This window comes from Camelus dromedarius, chromosome 14, assembly GCF_036321535.1.
Source record: "Camelus dromedarius isolate mCamDro1 chromosome 14, mCamDro1.pat, whole genome shotgun sequence".
NCBI lineage: Eukaryota > Metazoa > Chordata > Mammalia > Artiodactyla > Camelidae > Camelus > Camelus dromedarius.
Window position 1 is genome coordinate 67370907 of NC_087449.1, and position 21166 is coordinate 67392072.

At 52.6% G+C, this 21166-nt stretch overlaps 1 protein-coding gene across 4 annotated transcripts in view; it reads left to right on the top strand.

Moving 5' to 3' along the window:
- The window catches only part of NPHP4 (nephrocystin 4), a 103481-nt gene that overhangs the window by 2104 nt on the left and 80211 nt on the right, over nucleotides 1-21166 (top strand). For 3 of the 4 annotated variants that reach the window (XM_064494131.1, XM_064494130.1, XM_064494132.1), the window contains exons 3-5: nucleotides 4474-4646; nucleotides 13090-13242; nucleotides 20556-20728. In XM_064494131.1, coding sequence (XP_064350201.1) covers nucleotides 4512-4646; nucleotides 13090-13242; nucleotides 20556-20728 — 461 coding nt within the window. In that variant the 5' untranslated portion in view covers nucleotides 4474-4511. Of the gene's footprint in view, nucleotides 1-4473; nucleotides 4647-13089; nucleotides 13243-20555; nucleotides 20729-21166 lie in introns of those variants that run through there. The other variant, XM_064494133.1, reaches the window with a different exon arrangement.

Here is a 21166-nt window from a genome sequence, read left to right on the forward strand (position 1 = left end):
AAAGCACGGGACCCTCTGAATTTTCTCTTTTGTTTATCTAGCCCCAGAGGCCCCTCTGCCCTTCCTCCACAGCCTTCTTAACTCCACAGCATAACTGAATGAGTTCCTTAGTCTTTAAAAAGGTTTTCACTGAGGACTGGGTCCTGCCCTTGTAGAGCTCAGTCTTGTGGGCCAGCAGTGACCCTGTAGCCTGGTGGGGTGTGGTGACTTCTGTGAGGGGACCCCGTGTGGGGGATGGAGGTGCTCACCCGAGTAGGTGGCATTTGGTCTGACCCCTCGAGGAAGAGTAGGAATCGTCCAAGGGTGTGCGTGTGTGTCGGGGGGACAGAGAGTACCATGTCTGGGAGGAACGGAAGCCAGGGCAATGTGGAGTGGACAGGGATGAGGGCCAGGTGCAAGCCGTTATGGGGGGTTCGGGGAAGGGGAGAGGAGCCTGTGTCTCAGGTGTCATCTCTCCCTCCATCACTCACTCCGACAGGTGCTACCCACCTCCGTCTGCCTAGCTCAGCGCTTGGTCTTGGGGTAGCCTGCCTTTTGTCCCAGATCATCCTGCTGCTGCAGCCCGGGGCTGTCCCCTGCCTGGTGGACTGGAGCAGCAGCCACCTGTTGAGGGCGATATTGGGTCCCGCGGTCGCCCTGGGAAGTGGGAGGAGGTACCGGCTCGGGAATCTGGGGCAGGTGAGCAGTGTCTGGTGGGACCTATGGAGGAGGCGCAGTCCCCGGGCTAAGAGAAACTGCGGGGCAGGGTGCCAGTGCTTCCCCGGTGCTCCCCAGGCAGGAAGGGCCTCGCTGTAGAGACACCCACTCAGGCTGTCAGAACACTCACTTTGTGCGAATAAACCTCCCAATTTTATAACTAATGTCAGTGAGAAAACAATGTTTATCTGGGGAAAAAAAACCTTTGGGAATCAAGTTTATCGAAACTTCAATTTTGTGATAGAATTTACTGAGTTCTGATGGCGAGCCTGGTACCGAGGCCACAGAACAATGGGTTCCGTTCTGCAAGCAGTTGTCCAGAGAGCAGAGCAGCACAGGACAGGTGGCAAGTGCCGTCAGACCTCTTCTGCTTAGAGATCGTGAACACCTGTATGAGGTCCTGTGGCTTCTGTAACGATTACCACCAATGGGGTGGCTTAAAACAACACACATTTATCTTCTTTCAGTTGGAGGTCAGAAGTCTGAAATCAGTTTCCATGGGCTAATGTCAAGGTGTGGGCAGGGCTGCGCTCCTTCTGGAGGCCCTGGGGGAATCTGTTTCTTTGCTTTCTCCAGCTTCCAGGGCACCTGCACTCCTTGGCTTCCTCCATCTTCACATCTCTCTCTGCTTCTGTCTTTACCTGGCCTGTTCTCTGAGCCCTCTGGTTTCTCTCTCTGAGAAGGACCCTTGTGGGCACATCAGGCCCCCTCTCCCCAGCTCAGTGTCTTTAACTTGATCATACCCACAAAGTCCCTCTGGCTGCGTGAGTCACATGTTCATAGGTTCCGGGGACCAGGGTGAGGATGTCTTTGGGGGCCGTTATTCAGCCGCCACAGAAAGCGTCCACCGGCCTAGCTCAGCTCTAATGGGCCTGGGGGGTGGGGCTGGAGGGCTGGCTTCTGCTGGCAGGACCGCCCTCCCCTCCCCACATCTCCACAGCCTCCCCTGGGCTGGCCTCAACCGCAGGCTCTCCTGGGGTGGCAGGATGGCCCCTGGGGCTCCAGGTCAGCCTGGGCAGCTCCCAGTCTTGGGGGAGAGACAGCCTTTCCAGAGGGCACTGCGGCTGGAGTCCCAGGGCTGGCAGGTTCATCGTTGAGACTGTGGCTGACACCCTCTGGCCAAAGTTGTGAGCAGCCCTCCCGCACGTGGAATAGGGGAGGGTCAGTCCACGAAACAAGGGGTATCGAGATGAAAATAACCTACAAAGGAAAAAATAAACCCAAACAAACCAGTGTGTGTGCCTTACTATTCTTCTGGTAGCAGTCTGGACCTGGACGCCGTGGGGCGTGCCCGCCCACAGTGGGTGCGGGGCGGGGGCTGCACTGCAGTGGGGGGGTCGCCGTGTTGAGGGATGGCGGAGAGCACCTCGGGGGAGCCAGTCACGTCTGTGCCTCGCAGGGCTCCCCTGTGTACCAGCACGGCCCGTGAGCGTGGAGTGTGGGTTGGCTGCCCCAAGACCCGCATTTGGGTCCTTTCAGAACAACCCTTCTCACACTTTTTAGTATCACACCCCTTTGTTCTGAAAAATGATTAAGGACTCCAAATAACTTTTTAAAACGAAAGTGATATCTACCAGTATTTATTGTTGAGTGATGTCAGCAACGTTATTAATTCACTTAAAAACAGTAGACCTGTTATAGGTGACCATAAAAATGTATTTTTCCATTGAAACCAACTATGCTTTCCAAAACGAAAACATTAGCAAGGGGAGTGGGGTGGTTTTGCATGTTTGTGAATCCTTTTAACGTTGGCCGGGGACCGCTTGGTCTGGTCCAGCCTTCTCTGTTTAATCTGTTGTGATCTGTCATTTCAGTTGAAGTATTTGAAGGAAATCCAGCCTTGCCCCAATAAGGGAGGAGGCCCTTAGAGAGAGGGCTGTGGCTGTCCTGCTGTGGCGCTGCACCCGCACTCCACAGGTGGTCCTTTCTCTAGGGCTTCTTGCGCCCGGAGTTTGACACCCTGTCCCTGAGGCTCCTCTCTCTGCTGCGTTAACCCTCCGATCTGTCTCGCACGGTGGGTGGATGTCTTACCCACGCCGATGTTACACCATCATGCTTGCTTGCTCTGAGCACGCTGGCACTGAGTTAGGCAGATTTTCCAAGTACTGACACGTTTAATCATACACTTTCAGAAGATCACTCTCATCACCATCACTACCCGTCTCATCAGGAGAGTCTTTCAGAGGTACGAGGCTGTCAGGCTCACAGTGGAGGGTACAGATTCTCCCACTTCTCAATTTTGCCCGAAAGCTGCATTTTTATAACGTGTCTTCCTTGAAGCGAAGGCTCAGTTTGTTCAGGTTTGAGTGATGGTCTACAAAGTAGCGAAATGTGAACCACCACGGTGGGTCTCGGCGGTCCTGTTAGTAAGAATGGTGTTGCCGAGTGACAGAAGTTCACCTGCAACCCGTGATCCCGCCCAGCTTGCCCAGTGATTGTCCGTCGCTGGGCAGCAGGAATGTCCTCTATGTCTTCCTGGTTTCATCACAGAGTGTTAGAAGCACGTGTACTCAGGGTCATGGCAGGATGAAATCCGTAGTCTTGTCAGCTTCCCCTGGGACGTTCTTGTGTCTTAGGGGTGGGGAGTTAGTTAGGTTTATGTGTTTTTTAATGGAGATTCTCAGGATTGAATGCAGGACCTCGTCATGTTAAGCACGTGCTCTGCCACTGAGCTGCACCCTCCTCCCCGAAGCACGTTCTTAAGCGCAGCCACTGTAACTTGGGCCAAGTGGTGACCCTCCCCATGGTGGCCGGTGGGGTTTGGCGCTGTTGCCTCGGGTTGTGTTGAGGCCTGGCAGCTGCACCCACTGTTGCCTTGGTGCCCTCAGCACAGGTGCCAGTGCAGTGACCAAGGCGAGTGACACCTGGAGGTAATGGAAATAGCTCAGACCCTGCAGGGCCCTTGACCACCTTGGGGAGCCTCCAGGTTTGGGGGCCACATTAAGAACTGCTGTTCTGGGAGGCCAAACCCACTGCCTTTCCCCCTCGCTTGCCACTTTAGCATCATGCAGAATTCAGCCCCTCATCAAGGCCGAGAGCTGAGATTCTGTGTCACCTGGAGAGTCTTGCGAAGCCTCAGATTCCTGTCTGCTGGAAGGCAGACAGCATCCTTACTGACCCCGGTCAGCGAGACACCTGAACACGCCAACCTGTCCCTGCCTGGCGTCGGCAGTAAGACTGCGTGTAGCTCAACTGTCCTGGTGCTGGACTTGAGGGTCCCCTGAGACAGGGCTCTCGTGATGACATCTGGTCCCACGGGCCTTGCTCTTCCTCTGCCTGCCTTTCTGTGTGTGGCTCAAGGTGGCTCCTGTGGTGGCCCTGGCAGCTTCGGGCTGATGACCTCTCTGCTCCAAAGATCACAGAAGAGAGCGTTTCCTTCTCTTAACAGAACCAACAGAAGCTCTGATATTCACATCTCATGGCCCTGATAGGGACATGCTCACAGGTCCCCTCTCAGACAGCCTGTGTTCCCAGGGCCTGGTGGCTTCTCAGAGCATATGCTTAGCCCTAAACCAGTCACCGAGGCCAGGACAGTCAAGTTCTGGTTGGTTCCTGGGAGGAGGGGCAGAGGGATGCCCAGGAGCAAGACGGGCACATTTTCCGGGGAAGGCGGCGTGGGTGCCGCTGCTGCACGGGGGGTTGGAGGTGGGATTGCAGAGCGTGGGCTGCAGGGATGGCGGCTCCCCTGGGATCCGTGGAAGGTGGGAAATGTGCAGAATTGTCCTAAGCACTGCAGCCCTCACAACTTTCTAATTTATTTGAACACGAATGGTGCAGGTTACCCTAGAGGCCCCCGTGACCCTCAGACCGGCAGCATGAATGACTGGCACAGGATTTTTGACCAGAACCTGCTGGTCCCTCCCCACACACAGAGAGCACGCCAGCCCCCAAAGGAATCGACAGCGTTCCAGTGTGTCCTGAAGTGGCTCGACGGTCCGCTAATTAAGCAGGTAAAGAACTTCACTAATTTATCATCAAACGCACATTGTCACCGCTCTCTGCCGAGATGGTATTGATTTTCACTTATTTATCTGAGTCTTAACTGTACCCATTACCTTGGGCATCGGCAGTGTTCGGGGGCAAAGAGGCCCATCAGCAAAGAGGATGCATGATTCAGCGACTCAGTCAGCACTTTTGACACTGGGTCAAGGCTTCTTTTTGGAGCAATTGAAAAACCCAGGTAATTTGATTTCCTGGGTTAGTTCCTAGCCAGGCTGTTTGCAAGAGGTGGCCTGCTTTCAGCCTGGCATTTCGAACAGCAGCGCCGCGCTCTGGGCACCCTGGAAGATGTACCTGGGAGGTCCCACCGCCTTTTGCACACTCGGGCCCTTGCTCTGTGGCCCTGCCCCCATCTGTGCCCGTGAGCTGCGGGAGAGGCGGGTGCTTCTGTGCCTCCGCGGAACACACACGTGATTGGGTTGCCCTGGTGAGGCCCGGTGTCCTGGGCGGGAGGGGCGGTGCACGGGAAAGATCAGGCCTGCCGGTGGGAGCGCGTGGCTTAGACGGTCTGGCTGGGCAAGGCTGCGCCTTCTGTGCAGCTGGCAGAGCGGTTCCCCACGCGTCAGAGTTGTCGGAGCGCTGGGTCCGTGGGTATTACTGCTATTAATCTCTCACATCCTGCATCACTCCTTCCAGACCCTTGGACTGAGCACCTGCTGTGTGCTTGCCGCCCTCATAGGTGCCGTGGTGACCACTGCTTTTCCAGCTTTACTTCTGAGCATTTGTGTTAGTTCACTCCATCCTCACAACAGCCCTGTGAAGTAGGTACTGCTGTTACCCCCACTTTACAGAAGAGGAAGCAGCCTGAGAGAGAGGGTGTCACTTGCCCAGGGCGACACAGCTCCAGCTGCCCGGCTGGGACCCCAGCCCTGGTAGACCAGCTCCGGCCGTCCCTGCGTCCCAGGAGCTCACAGGATAGTGGACAGCGGTTTCCTCTAGCCTAGGAACTTCACAAAGGAAATTTTATTTATTTTCCCGATTTACTTTATTAATTTATTTTAATTTATTTTTGAAAAGGTAATTCTCATAGTTCAAAATTCACCCAGGGCACATAGGGAAAGTGTATTGTCCCGTGGAGTCCTTAAGACACCCAGTGTCCCACTCTAGAAACAGCCGGTGTTAACCTGGTTTCTCTACAACTTTCCAGAAATTCTAAGCAAATACAACAAATAAAAATACTTGTATGTATTTTTCCTTGTTTTAAATAAATGGTTGCTTATCTCTATATTCTGTTCTATGCCTTTAAAAATATATTCTTACCAATATGTCTTATAGATTGTTCATGTCATTCCACAAGGAACTTCTTATTCTTTCTTAAGATGGCATGGCTTTCCCTGTTTGGATGACCCGTCATCCATTTGTCAGGCCCTTAGTGACGACCATTCGGACTGTCTCCAGGTGTTTGCTTTTACAGACACTGCCACCATGGATAACTTCACTGACGTCATTTTAAAAAATGTACACGTATGTCTGTAGAATGATTCCTACAGGTGGTTTTCCTGATCTAGAGACATTCATTAGAAGCTATCATTTAATACCCAATTATAGGTTGTTTATAAAAAAAATCACTTTAAACATAAAGATGTAAAGTGTAAGTCTTCAAACCATATGTATGAAAGTAAAAGGACAGAAAAAAGATACACCGTGTAAACACTAAGCATAAGAAAGCTTTGTGGCTATACTAATATCAGATGAAACAGATTTCAAAATGAGGCGTATTACCAGAGATAAAGGGACACTTCATAAAGACAGCGGTATACAGGAAGGCATGACTGTCCTAAAGGGGAACGTGTCTATGTCAGGAGCCCAGAGCACCCCAGGTTTGATGGTTCACTGGGAGGACTTTACATGACTCAGCGTACAGTCATTCTCAAAGGAAAGATTTGTTTCAGTGAAAAAACACACAGTAAGACCAGCCAGGGGAGAGGCTGATGGGGATGGGGGTGGCGAGGGGACAGTGTGAGCATCCGGAGTCCTCTGCCCCTGGAGCTGCACAGCACACACGTCGTCCCCCAGCAGTGGGCTGAGACGGCACAGGTGAAATGCTGAGTCAGATACTCGGCGCCACCAGGCTCTCAGAACCCCAGGGACTTCTGGGGATTGGCCGCTCGGCACCCTCTGCCCAGCACACACCGAGATTCCAGAGCCCCACGAGAAAAGCAGGCGTTCAGCACAAACTACTCCGTACGCACAGTCTGGGCCCTGCAAGCCACTCTTACCAGTTAGGGTGGCGGGGAGTCTGCGCTCCCAGACTCCAGCCAGGGGCCAGCCTTGCGAGCCGGCCGTTCAGAGCGTCACCGGCCTGCCGTGATAATGCTTCTGTGCGGAGCACCCGGTAGCGTGGCTTCCAGATACGCAAAGCAAGGTGTGTAGAACTAAAGGCAGCCACGTTTAGATGCAGCTTCATAATCGGAGACTTTTAACTCTCCTTTCTCAATAATTGATAGAGCAAACAGAGCAAAAATAATCATAAAGATGTGGGAGATCTGAACACCACCGTCAGCCACCTTGACTGGTCATCTCTAAAACACTACACCCAACAAATAAAATACACATTCTTCTCAAGTGCATGTGAAACAGTCACTGAGATAGACCGTATGCTGGGCCATCAAAATAAGTCTCAAATTTAAAAGCATTGAAATTCAAAGAGTATGTTTACTGACTAATGTTATTAAAGTAGAAGTCAGTAACAATAAGATGCCTAGAAAATCCCCGAATAGTAGGAAACTAAGTAACACGCTGCTGACTAACGCCTGGGCAAAGAAGAATTCAGAGAGAAATTAGCAGATAATCTGCACTGAGCAACGTAAGGGCGTGTGAACATCTGTGGGTGCAGTTCACGCAGTCCTTTCAGGGGAGCTTGCGGCGTTACGCGACTGCGTTAGAGAAGAGGCAAGTTACTGGCAGGCCTCATTTTATTGTGCTGTATACTTCGTTGCGCTTTGCAGATACTGTGTTGTTTTACAAGCTGGAGATTTGCGATAACCCCGCGTGGAGCAAGTCTGTCGGCCCCGCTTTTCCAGCAGCATTGGCTCGCTTTGTGCCTCTGTGTCACATTTTGGTAATTCTTGCGGTATTTCAGACTTTTCATTTTATTTGTTGTGGGGATCTGTGATCGGTGACCTAGACGCTACTGCCATGACTTGTTGGAGGCTCAGGTGGTGGTTGGCATTTTTAGCAGTAAAGTATTTTTTTTTTTAACATTTTTTATTGATTTATAATCATTTTACAATGTTGTGTCAAATTCCAGTGTTCAGCACAATTTTTCAGTCATACATGGACATATACACACTCATTGTCACATTTTTTTCTCTGTGAGTTATCATAACATTTTGTGTATATTTGCCTGTGCTATACAGTGTTATCTATTCTAGTTTTGAAATCCCAGTCTATCCCTTCCCACCCTCCACCCCCCTGGTAACCACAAGTCTGTATTCTCTGTCTGTGAGTCTATTTCTGTCCTTTATTTACGCTTTGTTTTTGTTTGTTTGTTTTTGTTTTTGTTTTTTAGATTCCACATATGAGCGATCTCATATGGTATTTTTCTTTCTCTTTCTGGCTTACTTCACTTAGAATGACATTCTCCAGGAGCATCCATGTTGCTGCAAATGGCATTATGTTGTCGGTTTTTATGGCTGAGTAGTATTCCATTGTATAAAGCAGTAAAGTATTTTTAAATTAAGATATGTACACTTTTTTTTAGACGTATTGCTATTGCACACTTAATAGACTACAGTGTAGTGTAAACATAATTTCATATGCATTGGGAAACCGAAAAATTTGTGTGACTCACTTTATTGCAATAATCACTTTATTGTGGTGGCCTGGAACCAAACCTTCAGTGTGTCCAGGGTGTGACTGCATAAAATCAACAAACTCTCCTTCCTCTCTAAGAATCTAGATAAAAGGAACAAATTAAACTCAAAGGAATTAGAAGGAAATAGTGAATATATGGGCAGAAACCAAGAAAGGGCAAATAATAGAATCAGTAAAGCTAGAAGTTGGTTCTTTGTAAAGATAAATAATATTAATAAAACACTGGCAAGACTGATCACGAGAAGAGAGGAAAAAAACACAGATCACCAACGTTAGGAAGGAAGGAAGGAGCGTCTGCATGTCCTACAGACATTTAAAAGGTAATCAAGGGATAGTATGAACGACTTATGTGCCAATAAATATAACTTAGAAGAAATGGACAAGTTTCTTGAAAAGCACAACTTAACCAAAAGTGAGAGGAGAAGAAATAGAAAATCTAAATAGCCCTATATTTAGTAAAGAAATTGAATGCATAACTAAAAGCTTCCAGACTTGGGTGACTTCATTCTTGAGTTTAATAAACTATTAAAGGAAGAAATAATACCAATTCTAAACAAACTTTCAGAAAATAGAGGAGGACAGACTGCTTCCCAGGTGTTTCTTTGAGATCATAGCTCTGACACCCCAGCCAGGCAAGGTACTACAAGGAGAGTACAGACTGGTAACGCATGAACGTTAACACAAAAGTCCTTAAAATATTGGGACATGGGATACATCCAGCAACATACATAAAGGATAGAACGTCACGGTGGGCTTTACCGCAGGAAGGCAAAGTTGGTTTTACGTAGAAAAGTCAGCCAGTAACATTTAAAAGGTCAAGCAGGGAAAATGGTAAAAGTGCGGATAGTCTTATTACAAACTTGGCCAGTTTTTGTTGTTTGAAGAGTTGATAGCTTTAGATGGTAGCAAACTCCGTGTGTCAGGTGTTGGCCCCATATATTCCATGCTTACTTTGAACCCAAAGCACTTTGTTTGTCATTTTGGCATATTTTTCTTACTGTTCATTTGCCTTTTTTCTTTAGTTTAATTTAACCATGAACGCAGATTACATTACTTCAGGATGGCTATTTCAATTCAATGTGGCATTTTGGGGGCACATGTTGTATGTTTGGAACTGTGCCGGGGACACAGAATGGCCACCCTGTACTCTGTCTTCGTGGCGCTCTTGGTCCAGTGCAGGGAGATGGACCTAGAAATTTACTGAGTAGAATTGGGTAGAAAGTAAAGACAGGCAGAGGGGGTGGCGAGGGGGTGGAGTTCTGGGAAGAAGTTAAGCCAGTAGGAGAGATTTGGGAGCCACGGGGCCTGGCTGGTGATTACCGCCCCAGAAGTGTGGTGAGGAGAAGGGGGAGTTGGGGGGCGACGGTGGTGCCCCGGGCAGTACCAGCAGTGGAGGGGGCCTGGGGCCAGGCCCCGGGGGAGGTGCGCACACCGAGCACCTCCACATGCAAGGTCTCGTCCCAGCCCCTAAGCGCAGAGCGGGAGGTGAATAGTCACAATCTAGCCGGGATAACAGAACACCGGCATGTAGACAGGCCACTGGATGAACATGGTCGGGGGAGCAAGCAGGGTCTGAGGACGGGGCCTGGATGGCAGTGGTCTGGAGAGGCCTCCCTCCCTCGTCAGGGCCTGATGGAAGCAGAGGGAGAGAGGAGGTGGGGGGGGTGCTCTGGAGCCAGGGGAGTGGGGAGGCCCTGCAACACGATGCTTGGAACTGGGCTTGGATTCCCACGCCCCTCAGCCTGCGCACACACCACCTTCCTCCCGGCTGGAGACAGGCCATGATTTCACCAGGGATGTGGGCTTTGCCTTCTGGACCCCGGAAGGCCTGGGCGAAGGGAGGCAGTGGTCAGCCTCTCCTTCCTGCTTCTCTGTCCCTCACATTCCACGTCCAGCCCATTGCCGAGGTTGCCCTGCAGTTCCTGCCAGACATCCCGAGTGCACACGCAGCTCACCCCCACCTGCAGCAGCCTCCTCGCGGCCTCCTGCCCACGCTCCTGTCCCCAGGGGTAGCTGGACTGCTTTTCTTTCCCCCCAGCTTTATTGAGGTATAACTGACAAATAAAGGGGCAGAGACTTGAAGTGCACAGTGTGATGACTTGGTACCCACATGCGCTGTGGAAGGATCCGCCCATCGCATTGTTAGCACATCTGCCGGCTCCCATTAGAGTGAAGTTCCTCGAATCCTGAGTCAGGTGGTGTCATTTCTGCTCAGATTCTTCCCCTGGCTTCTCACCTTGTTCGGAGTGGAAGCCCAGCTTCAAATCACGCCCTATGGGGCCTGCCTGGGCGGCTCCTGCCCCGTCCTGCTCCCCTCCCGCCGCTGCTGCGGTCATATGGGCGTTCTGTTTTAGGATGTACCTGGAATTTTGTTTTTATTCGGGTGTGGTGGGGCCAACAACACAGGGGACGATTGTCGTTGCAAAGAAAAGATAGTTTCTGACTCGTGTCTCCCGAGGAGCGGGCGCACCATGCCACGCAGAACCGCTCGGGGAAGCAGCGGGGTTGGTCAGGAGGCCGCGGGATGAGGGGAGAGCTCGGGTGAGAGCCTTGCTGGTTGTTCTCGTGGGAAGGGATGGGGAGGCAGGGTCAGCAGATGAGCATGTTTAGGATTGGCCAGTTGGAGTGATTTCAGGGCCTCTGGGGTGCAGGGTCTGCAGGGAGTTGCCCGGTTCTGGCCCTGGACTTGCCGGGGCAGGAGAGTACTGTCCCCCTGCATGTGAGGGCCAGATGGAGGGAGCTGTGGGGTGGGACTCTGGATCGGTTCTGGAAGGCAGGTCATTCCCTCTCCCTGGGAGTCAGCTGGCCCTGGGAGGGGCCGTCTCTCCCCTTCAGGGAGGCCCCAGGTGACAGGGCACGAGGAACACAGAAAGTAAGGAAAACCAGCAATGTAGTTAAATATGGTTGGGATACCTCCTCGCTGGTCCCTGAGCACCGGGCTCTCTTCACCCGGAGCCTTGGATTGGCTCCTCCTTCCGCCTGGTTCACTCTCCCCAGATACACTCGGGTTCCCGCCCTCCCCGGCCTTCTCAGCAAAACCGTCATCTTCCATCGGCCTCCCCTGGCCGTGCTGGTCAAGCAGCTGACCCGCCCACCGCCCCGCCCCCCTGCCCAGTTTTATTGTTCTTCACGTGAACCCAGAGGACGGGGATTTAGTCCCTTTTGTTGCCTGTTGTGTCTCTAGTGCCTAGAACAGTGCCTGGCATGGAGCAGATCCACAGAACAGGTGCTTCAGTAATGTTAGGTGACTGCACGAAAGGGAAACAGAAGTCCTGGCCCCAGGGGCGGACGGTAAGAGCTACCGCTTTTCCAGCTGCACCAGCAGCAAAAGCACCCGAGGCCCAGCAGAGCCTCGCTGCAGGCGGTGCCCCTCTGGGAAGAGGGCTTGTCTTTTTAGTCTCTGGTGCCTCCTCTGTCTTTGTGGCCAGGTCTTCTTGGTTCTCAAAGATCTGCTTTTCTTTTGCTAATACCACCCCACAATCATTCTGGCAAGTTGAAGAATTAGAGTTTGTGGTTATGTCAGGAAGGACTCGCTTGGTTGTAAATGATTAAAAAAAAAAACCCATGCGTGTTCATAGCAGCACTAATATACAATAGCCAAGACATGGAAGCAACCTAAATGTCCATCGACAGATGACTGGAGAAAGAAGCTGTGGGATATATATACAATGGAATACTACTCAGCCATAAAAAAGAATAAAATAATGCCACTTGCGGCAACATGGATGAACCTGGAGATCATCATTCTAAGTGAAGTAAGCCAGAAAGAGAAGGAAGAGTACCATATGATATCACTTATATGTGGAGTCTAAAAAAGAAGAAAGAGAACATTAATGAACTCATCTACAAAACAGAAACAGACTCACAGTCATAGTAAACAATCTTTTACCAAGGGAAAGAGGGTGGGAAGAGATAAATTTGGGAGTTTGAGATTTGCAAATGTTAACCACTATATATAAAAAAAGATTAAAAAACAAATGTCTGTGTTAACACAGGGAACTATATTCAATATCTTGTAATAACCTTTAATAAGAAAGAATATGAAAATGAATATATGTATATACATGCATGACTGGGACATTATGCTGTACACCAGAAATTGATACTTATAACTGACTATATTTCTATTAAAAAAAAAAACGCATGCAGAATAACTTAAGCTAGAGGTAATCTGTTAACTTGCATAAGGACACACCCATAGTTAGCGTAAGCTTCAGGTGTGGCTTGATTCAGCATCTCACATGGTATCAGCTGGACTTTTGCTTTCTTGGCTCCACATGACGTCATGTGCATCCATCTCTGTAGATCTAGCCTCTTGTGTCTCATTGGCTCTGGGTGAGTCTTAAGCCTGTGTCCAGGCCCAGGGACTTCAGTCTCTGACTGGCCAGGGGAGGGCTCTGCACTTTGACTCAGAACCTCTCCAGGACCACGAGCCTTGGGAGAGAAGTAGTTCCCTGGAAGGAATGGTGCCTGAACTGGGGGATGGATGCTGCGTGGCCCGGTTCTACCAGGACGGTCAGTCAGCACCCATGGGGAGGCTGGCAACCTTGAGAACCCTTCATCCCTTCTGTCTCCTAGGGTGTGCTGGAGGTGCTGTCTGAGGTGGGGTGCCACCTGCGCGTGTCTCTCTTCGACGTCACCTACCGACACTTCTTCGGGAGGACATGGAAGACTGCGGTGAGGCCCGCGGAGCCGCTCTCCAGGCAGCCGCCCAGGATCGTCTTCAACGAGGTGGGCCATGGCGGCAGGTGGGCGGGCAGGGTGGTCTGTGGCGGAAAGCGGTTGCGGGGCGCCCGGGTGTGCAGGGTACCGCAGACCTGGGGGCACCGCTGGTGCATCCCAGACCCCAGGAATGCCCCTGAGCAGCAGAGGGCACCTTGCGCAAGGTGGGGCGGGGGTGGGGAGACCCGTGGGGTCTTGTTATCTTCACAGACCTTGCAGTCTTGGAACAAAGTTAGGGAATCATTGATCTCATCTGATTCCCCCGCTTTTCCTCCCCCTCCCCTTTCTGTGGGGGCGACACACCAAGGCAGGTGACAGAGCAGTTGCAGGTGTGATAAATTCTTGGAAGGGACCGGTAGCTGCTGCCCCGGAGAAGACGGGGTTCCCTGGGAAGGGGTCTTCCTGTGCTGCCGGGTGGGGCCTCTGCGAGCTGACGTGGGAGCTGGACCTACCGGATGAGAAGAAACCAGCCTCGTGCAGAGCTGCCCCGCGTGTGCTGGGCGTGAAGTGGGTGAAGGCGGCCGTATGCGGGCTTGGCCAGGTGGCTGGGCAGGGCCTTTGTCTGGACACTGGGGTCTCCTTCCAGAGGTGCAGAGGGTCCCAGAGGCCTTCTGTCCGGCTGCTGCTTCAGAGCTGAACCCGGTGGGTGGGGCTTCTGAGTGCAGGGGGTCCTGCAGTTGACAGTCACGGGTCCATGCTGTGCTGATTTCATCTTTCTCATGTGTGTGGAGCCCGGTATGTGACAGCACAGTGAATAATGGAGGTGGTGGTGGTGGCCCTTGCCATCCTAGGGCACATCACCCTCTGTGACCACAGACCAAACCAGCTGCCCTTTTCTGCTGGGGACCGTCCTGGTCCTGTGGTAAAGCCGCCGGCCTGGCTGAGCCCTGCTGCCCCTTGCTTGGCCGTCCCTCGAGTTAGGACGGTGTCTCTTGGGTGCACTGGTTCTGACCGGTGCCCTTGCTTAACGTGGCAGGAGAGGGAGGTGATGCCCCCAGGGGTCGGGAGAATGAAACAGCCGTGGTGACGGGTGTCCTGGGGACTCAGAATGTGCCTGCTGTTCGGGTGGTCACGCAGCTTGTGCGATGCCCTGGAGAAGTCTCACGCCCGAGAGAGAGGTCGAGGGTTGTAAACTGCGGATGTGAGTGACTGCGGGCAGCTGCTTCCAGCGAGGTCTCAGCTCTGGCGGTTGGTCGCCTTCGTGCTATTGTCGCGGTTCAGCAGGAGCCCCGGGGGCCCCGAGGTTGCCGAGAACGTGGCCCCGGCTCAGCCTCCGGGCCTCTGGGGCAGCCTCTGGGGCCAGGCTGTTGGGATTTCCTCCCTCTCATGTGTACGGCCAGGCCCAGGGAAGCCCGCTGTGTCCCCGCCACGCTGCCCTAGGGTCGGTATTGTTATTTCCCCTCTTGAAAGAGCAGTCCAGCAGGTCGGGAGGAGGGACCGCCTTGACCGCCGGGACTGTTCTCTGGCCGCGTGTCCCCGGGCCCTGCAGCTTCCGGTGGGAAGGGCCGCGGGGTCGGGGGACAGTTGTGCTCTGAAACTGGCACAAGAATGCTCTGCCGTCACCGGGGTTCTGAGATGAGTCCTCCCTCCCTGTCCTTCCCCTTAGCTTCCCTTGTAGCAGCCGCAGTCACAGCCTCGACAGGCCACACGGAGGGCCTGCCGTCTACCCTGACCAGCCGGTGACAGAGAGCTGTGATGGAGCCCCGCAGAGCAGAAGTCGCGCTGTAAGACACAGCCTCCTTCTGGGCTTGTCCAGGGTTTAGCATTTGTCCCTGAGAGGGCTTCTCAGATGTCCGTGTGTCCTGGGAGTGCTTTCAGCTCACAGTTCAGGCCTGATTTGGTCCAGTGTCCTGAACTGGGGGAGCCTGGGCCACTCTTGCTGTTTGTCTACTGCTAAGCTGGGCGTGGGGACGGGGGCAGTGGGTTAGTGAGAACCACAGTCCTTAACGGTCTCAGAGTTACTGAAGTGGATAATGCAGCAAGGCAGTGTGGGGTGCACAGAGCATCTTTGCAAGTCACGGAATTGCTCAGGGAAGCCATGGTTCTCCAGCTGCTATGCCCAAGGTGAGCAGCAGGGGCCACTGGTGCCCCAGGAATGGTCCTGTCCGTCCTGATGAGCCATTTGATGGCATCCTCCATGCCCAGCACTTTCCTCTCATCCCTGAAGATCAGAGTTTAGTTAAAGAGATTTCCCCTTCGCTGAGTGTGTGTGCGTGTGTACACACATCCACGTATGTACATGTTCACGTGCACACGTGTGGCTGGTGTGGAGCGTTTGCAAGGTGGCCTTTGAGGAACAGGAGGTCTGGTTATGGGGTCACATCCTGCAAGCAAATGCCCTGCCACCACCCCTGGGGGGAATAGAGAGAAATACAATTTGCTGTTTTTAGAGATGATTCTGAAATCTGCTGAAGATCTTTTTCTGATTTTACTATGTGTTCTGATTTGCCTGTGTTTTTCTGGTTGTACCAGTCAGGTTAGGGGTGATCTGCTTGGAGGTCGCGGGCTGCCAGTAGCAGGGGACCGTCTCTGGAGCCAGGGTGGCTGTCCCCCCAATGCGTGGGTTAATGAACCCACCTCATGGGCTCCGGGCTTTTACCAAGTTGTCTTAATACGCGGCCCTGAAAGAAGATGCTGTCTTGTTACTTTGCAAACAGGATCCTGAGGAAAGACTTTGGAGAGAGGAGTCTTGCCTTGAGTCTGAGCTGGGCTTTCCTTCTGTGAATGCTGACCTCCTCCCACTGGGTCCCAGCCTCCTGGCTCTGCCCGGCGGAGCCCAGGGGACCAGCTCCCAGGCCGCTCAGGTCTGAGCTCAGAATTCTGTGCTCTCCTTCCAGACCGTCCTCAATGGAGCGGAATCGCCCTTCACTCGCGCCGAGGTGGCTGATAATTCATTCAGCCTCTCAGAAGGTATTGTTAAAAATAACCTGGGAGGCCAGAGTACCGTTCAGTCCCTATATCTTTTCTCTGAGATGGACATAATTCTCCCTAAATCCGCTCCATAACCAACCATGCTCAGCCTTTCAGTGACAGCCTCATTTTTCCTCCTTTATTTATTTTATGTGAGTGACTGGGCAGGAATCCTAGTGGGTCTTCACAGACAGCCGATACCCAGACCAGGGGATTATTCCTCCCGGAGCCCCTCTCAGCCCCGGGTGTGGCTGAAGCGGCAGGTGAATCACTGCCCTGCGAGACCCAGGAGAGGGGGCGGCTTCCGCGTCCATTGCTGACGCTGCGAGAAACCGGCTCCTGACGGCTCACCGTCGTGAGAGGAGGTGCTTCTTCCTTGGAGCGGATGCTGGCAGGCGTGTTGGGGTGACTGACATCCCCGAGAAACCCCAGAGGGGTGCTTGAAGGCGCCTCTCCCTCTCCGGACGCCTCTCCTGGGTGGGGTGGTGGGGCTTTGATGTGAGATGGAGAAGGGCCAAGTCCTGCCCCATCGCCTACTCCTGGGGGAGTCTTACACTGGTTGTTTAAACTCTTTTCCCCCATTGACAAGCTGCTTATTGAATTTTGCATCAGCCATGACGGCCTTTGCCTCGTCCCGGTGGATCAGGGCTCCTCAGCCTCGGCTCTGCTGACAGGTTGAGTCGAGTCATTCTCCTGGGGGGAGGGCTGTCTCCACTGCTGGGCCGTTTTCCTGTGGATGACGGTGGGCCCCGCCCCGGATGAGAGGAAGCTTCTGACTTGGAATGAGAGATCAGACGTCTCTCAGAACAGAGTTTTGCTTGGCTGAGCTCACGGTGCCGGGAGCACCCAGTCTCGTGCACAGGAGGCCGTTCTGAACCGCGAGAGGGCGGCTGAGCTGGCGGATAGAGGCTGCAGGAAGGATCTGTGATTTATTTGCCTCCCTGCAGATATTCCACTAAAGGTTTATTGAAAAAAAGTGGTTTGGAAAGGTGCTAGTTTAATTTCTGCTCCTCTCTGCTCTGGCCTGTCCTCCGCCCGGGGCAGAAGAGCCGCATGTGACCTGGGGCGGGTCAAGCGGCAGGGCAGCCTGGGACCCGTGGCCGCAGCCCCTCCAGGAAGGCGCATCACCAGAGGCCCAATTTCCAGTCTGTCGTGTGGGTGAAAAATGGAATCTTGGCCCCGAGGCAAAATGGTGACTGTGTTTTTGAAGATGAAGGCATTAAGACAGGAGCATTTCTGTGATTTATTAATCTGTTTATCCTGTCAGGGAGGGAACTCGTCAAGGGCAGATGAGTGAGACGTGAGGGGCGGGGGCGGAGTGAGAGCTCCCCTCTTCTGGCTCCATCGGCCTCCTCTCGCAGGTAATTGGATGCGCTTGACGGGGACCTTTAATCATGCACGACGGCGGGCGCTTCGGGCTTCCTCTCCGGGCGTTGTCCTGCGCAGCTCCCTGAGACGTCCTCACGCCGGGGGGCAGGTTTGCAGTGTTGCTTGATGGCGGATGGGATGTCTGGCCAAGCCCATGGGAAGGCGCCGAGGCCCCAGGTGAGCCGGGCTGGCCCGACGTGGCTCGCCTGGGGACTGTCCCGGCGAGGCGCCCAGAGGGTCAGAGCTGCAGACTTGGCACCGTTCATCCCAGGAGGCACTTACTTCCACCGAGCCCTCGGGCTGCTCGGACCTGAGCAGGGTTTGCCTTTGGTACCTGCCTAGTCTAGCCTTTCCCTTTGAACTTCGAACTTCCTGAGGGCTGGACCACGTTTTCCAGGTTCCCCAGAAGTCTATTTTTTTTTTTTAATGGAGGTACTGGGTATTGAACCCAGGATCTCGTGCACACAGAGCATGTGCTCTACCGCTGCGCTGTATCCACCCTCACCCCTTAGAAACCCATTGGCACGCGCTGTGCCCACACTGGAGAGTCTACAGTGACGTTTGCAAAAGCACCCGTCCTCGGCCGTCAGTGACGACAGGGTGACACCCTCGGACTTTTGAGGCCACCCTCCTGTCAAAGCTGGAGTCCCTGGAGGCAGACCAGGGTGGGCCCTGTTGTTGGTTTGGTCTCAGAATGGTTGTTTTCAGTGGTGAACGAAAGGGAGGGGCAGCAACCACGAATTCATTCTTGGGACTCACCAGAGGGGCTGGTCCGCTGCCTCCAGGCAGAGCATTTCAAGGTGCCCCCTGAGCTGGACGGTTATTGATGCTTTGCATCAGAGCTTAAAATACTTGTTTCACTGCTGAAAGGAAGAGTGGGCAGTGTTCCTAAACCTGACGGGCACAGGTGTCACCATGAGGGGTGGGATAATGACAAACTTGACTTTTCAGCGGGGCTTTTTAACACGGTTCTCGGGGCTTGGAAACAGAAACATAATTCTCTCTTGATCCAACCACCTGTCAGCTGTAAGTGGTCATTATTTCATCATTTTGCAATAAAAGATAATAGAATAACGATTTATATCTTATGGCTGATGTTTTAATGTGTCTCTCTGTTATCCCGGGCTGACAGTCTGTGATCACAGTAAACGTTTTCTCGGTGACTCCACGGTAATGACTCGTTAATGGGGGATTATCCCGAGTTTAAATCACGTTGCTGCAGCCCGGCCTGGCCCCGCCGTCCCTCCCTCAGCCTTGTCGGGGGGTGGGCTTTGGGCTCAGCTGGTGACCCTGCGCCTGGGCTTTGCCCCTGCAGGGATGCCGGGTTCCGGGGACCACTCAAGTCCAGAGCCTCAGCTCAGTGCTGTGCTGGGGTCCCCGTAGGTTCGAAAACCCAGTGAGCGGCTCTGTTTCTGCATCTGTGACGTTTGCTAGTTTTAGAAAACAGCAACCGTGTTGGATTTCATGAGATCGGAGCCAGCAGCAGAGGGAAGGTGCTCCTTCCCCACGCGGGGGCGCACGTCTTGGGATGGGGGCTGGATTGGACTCGCCCGTGGTATCTTTCTCACTCCCCTCTCCCTGGTGAGAGTGAGGGCTGCCCTTTCTTTCTTTCTTTTTTTTAAAAAAATTATTTACTTATTTATTGTATTGAAGTCTGGTCGTTTACAATGTTGTGTCAATTTCTGGTGTGCAGCACAGTGTTTCAATCATGCGTGTACACATGTACATCCACTTTCTTGTTCTTTTTCATTGTAAGTTACTTGTACTACACAGTGTAAACTTGTTGTTTACCTTTTTTATATATAGTAGTGCGTATCTGCAATTCTCAAACTCCCAATTTATCCCTTCCCACCCCTTTCCCCCCTTGGTAACTGTAAGTTTGTTTTCCATGCCCGTGAGTCTAATTCTGTTTTGTAAATAAGTTCGTTTTGTCTTTTTTTTTAGATTCCACGTATGAGTAATATCATATGGTATTTTTCTCTTTCTGGCTTACTTCACTCAGTATGACTATATCTCTAGGTCCATCCATGTTGCTGCAAATGGCGTTATTTCATTCTTTTTAATGGCTGAGTAGTATTCCATTGTATACATATACCACAACTTCTTTATCCAGTCACCTGTCAATGGACATTTAGGTTGTTTCCGTGTCTTGGCTATTGTGAATAGTGCTGCTGTGAACATTGATATGTGTATCTTTTCGAATTAAAGTTCCCTATAGATATACGCCCAGGAGTGGGATTGCTGGGTCATATGTTAAATCTAGTTTTAGTCTTTTGAGGAATCTCCATCCCGTTTTCCATAATGGCTGCACCAAACTACATTGAGGGCTGCCCTTTGCACGAATGGAGAGGCTGCAAATGGGAAACCTTTTAGAGCAATTTGAGTATCATCTCCTTGGCTTGGGTGTCCCCCCCCCCCCCAATCTTGTAATAAATAATCTCAAGACAGTTTTTGCCATAAAAAGATGTTAGTTGGGCTCTGAACTGAGGATAATTACATGGCACCTCAAGACATCTAAGGATCCTGCGTAGTTGAAACAAAATTAGTTCAGACGCAGCCTCCCCGAGTTTCCATATGAAACAGGGATCGGTCAGTACTGGCAAGTTGTGATTGAAACTTGACAGTGGGTGTCACGTAGAGCGGGTGTGCAGCTGCGTGTGTGCAGGGGGCTAGTTCTGTCTTTGGGCTTGTGGTCCTGCAGGGGACTGGAGTGGGGTATATGGCTGCCCTGGTCCCTTCTCCTCCAGAGCTCTGGCGCCTGTTGGCGTGTTTTGTGGGTAGAAAGTTCCCAGAGGACGAGCAGATAGTCTGACGTCCTGGGTGCCGGGTGCTCTGGGGTGAGGAGCTGGGGCATACTGGTCAATTCTTTGCGCCTCCCTCCTTGCTGGGGCCCGGAAGGGCTGCTGTTCCCCGCGGGCATGTTCACAGCATTGATACGCCTGTCGAGGGTGAGGAGGGAGTCCCCTGCGTTCCTGCCTGTGTTGCCTCCTCTGCAGGCTGCGAACACTCAGCCGGTCATCTGGCTTCTGATTTCTCTTCTGCAGCCCTTGTATTTTCACACGCCCTTAAACCACCCCAACATCGTTGCTGTGGTAGAAGTGGTCACCGAAGGCAGGAGACGGGATGGGACCCTCCAGACTTTTTCATGTGGCTTTGGAATTCTTCGAATCTTCAGCACCAAGCCGGAATCTCCGACCTCTGCCGCCCAGGACAGACGGTAGCTGCCTTGTTTTCTCCGTCGTGGGGTTTTCCGGCATCTTCCCGTGGTGGTGGAACTGCTCTTCCTCGCTGGTCCGTAGCAGAAGGCCCTGAATGTGTCAAGTTATGATGCTGTGTGTTCATTACAGCACGCTGGGGGGTAGCTCTGCTTCGACTTGTAACTGAGTTTGCCGCTTCTGGTGATGCCAAGCCACCATTCTCTAGGCGGGAGGGGACTGGCTTTGGCGGGGGTGGGTGGGTGTTTAATGTGAGATGGAGAAGGGCCAAGTCCTGGGGGGTCTTAGGCGGTTCTTTAAATCCTTGAGTGTGAGTTCATCGTCTGACGAGAGGACAAGGGTGCCCAGCCCCTAAGGGTCCACAAGCGTCCGCAGTAGGTTCCCCAGTCGGGCGCCCCGTGAGCAGTAGGTGTCCTCCCTGCGAACCCTGCGGGGGTGTC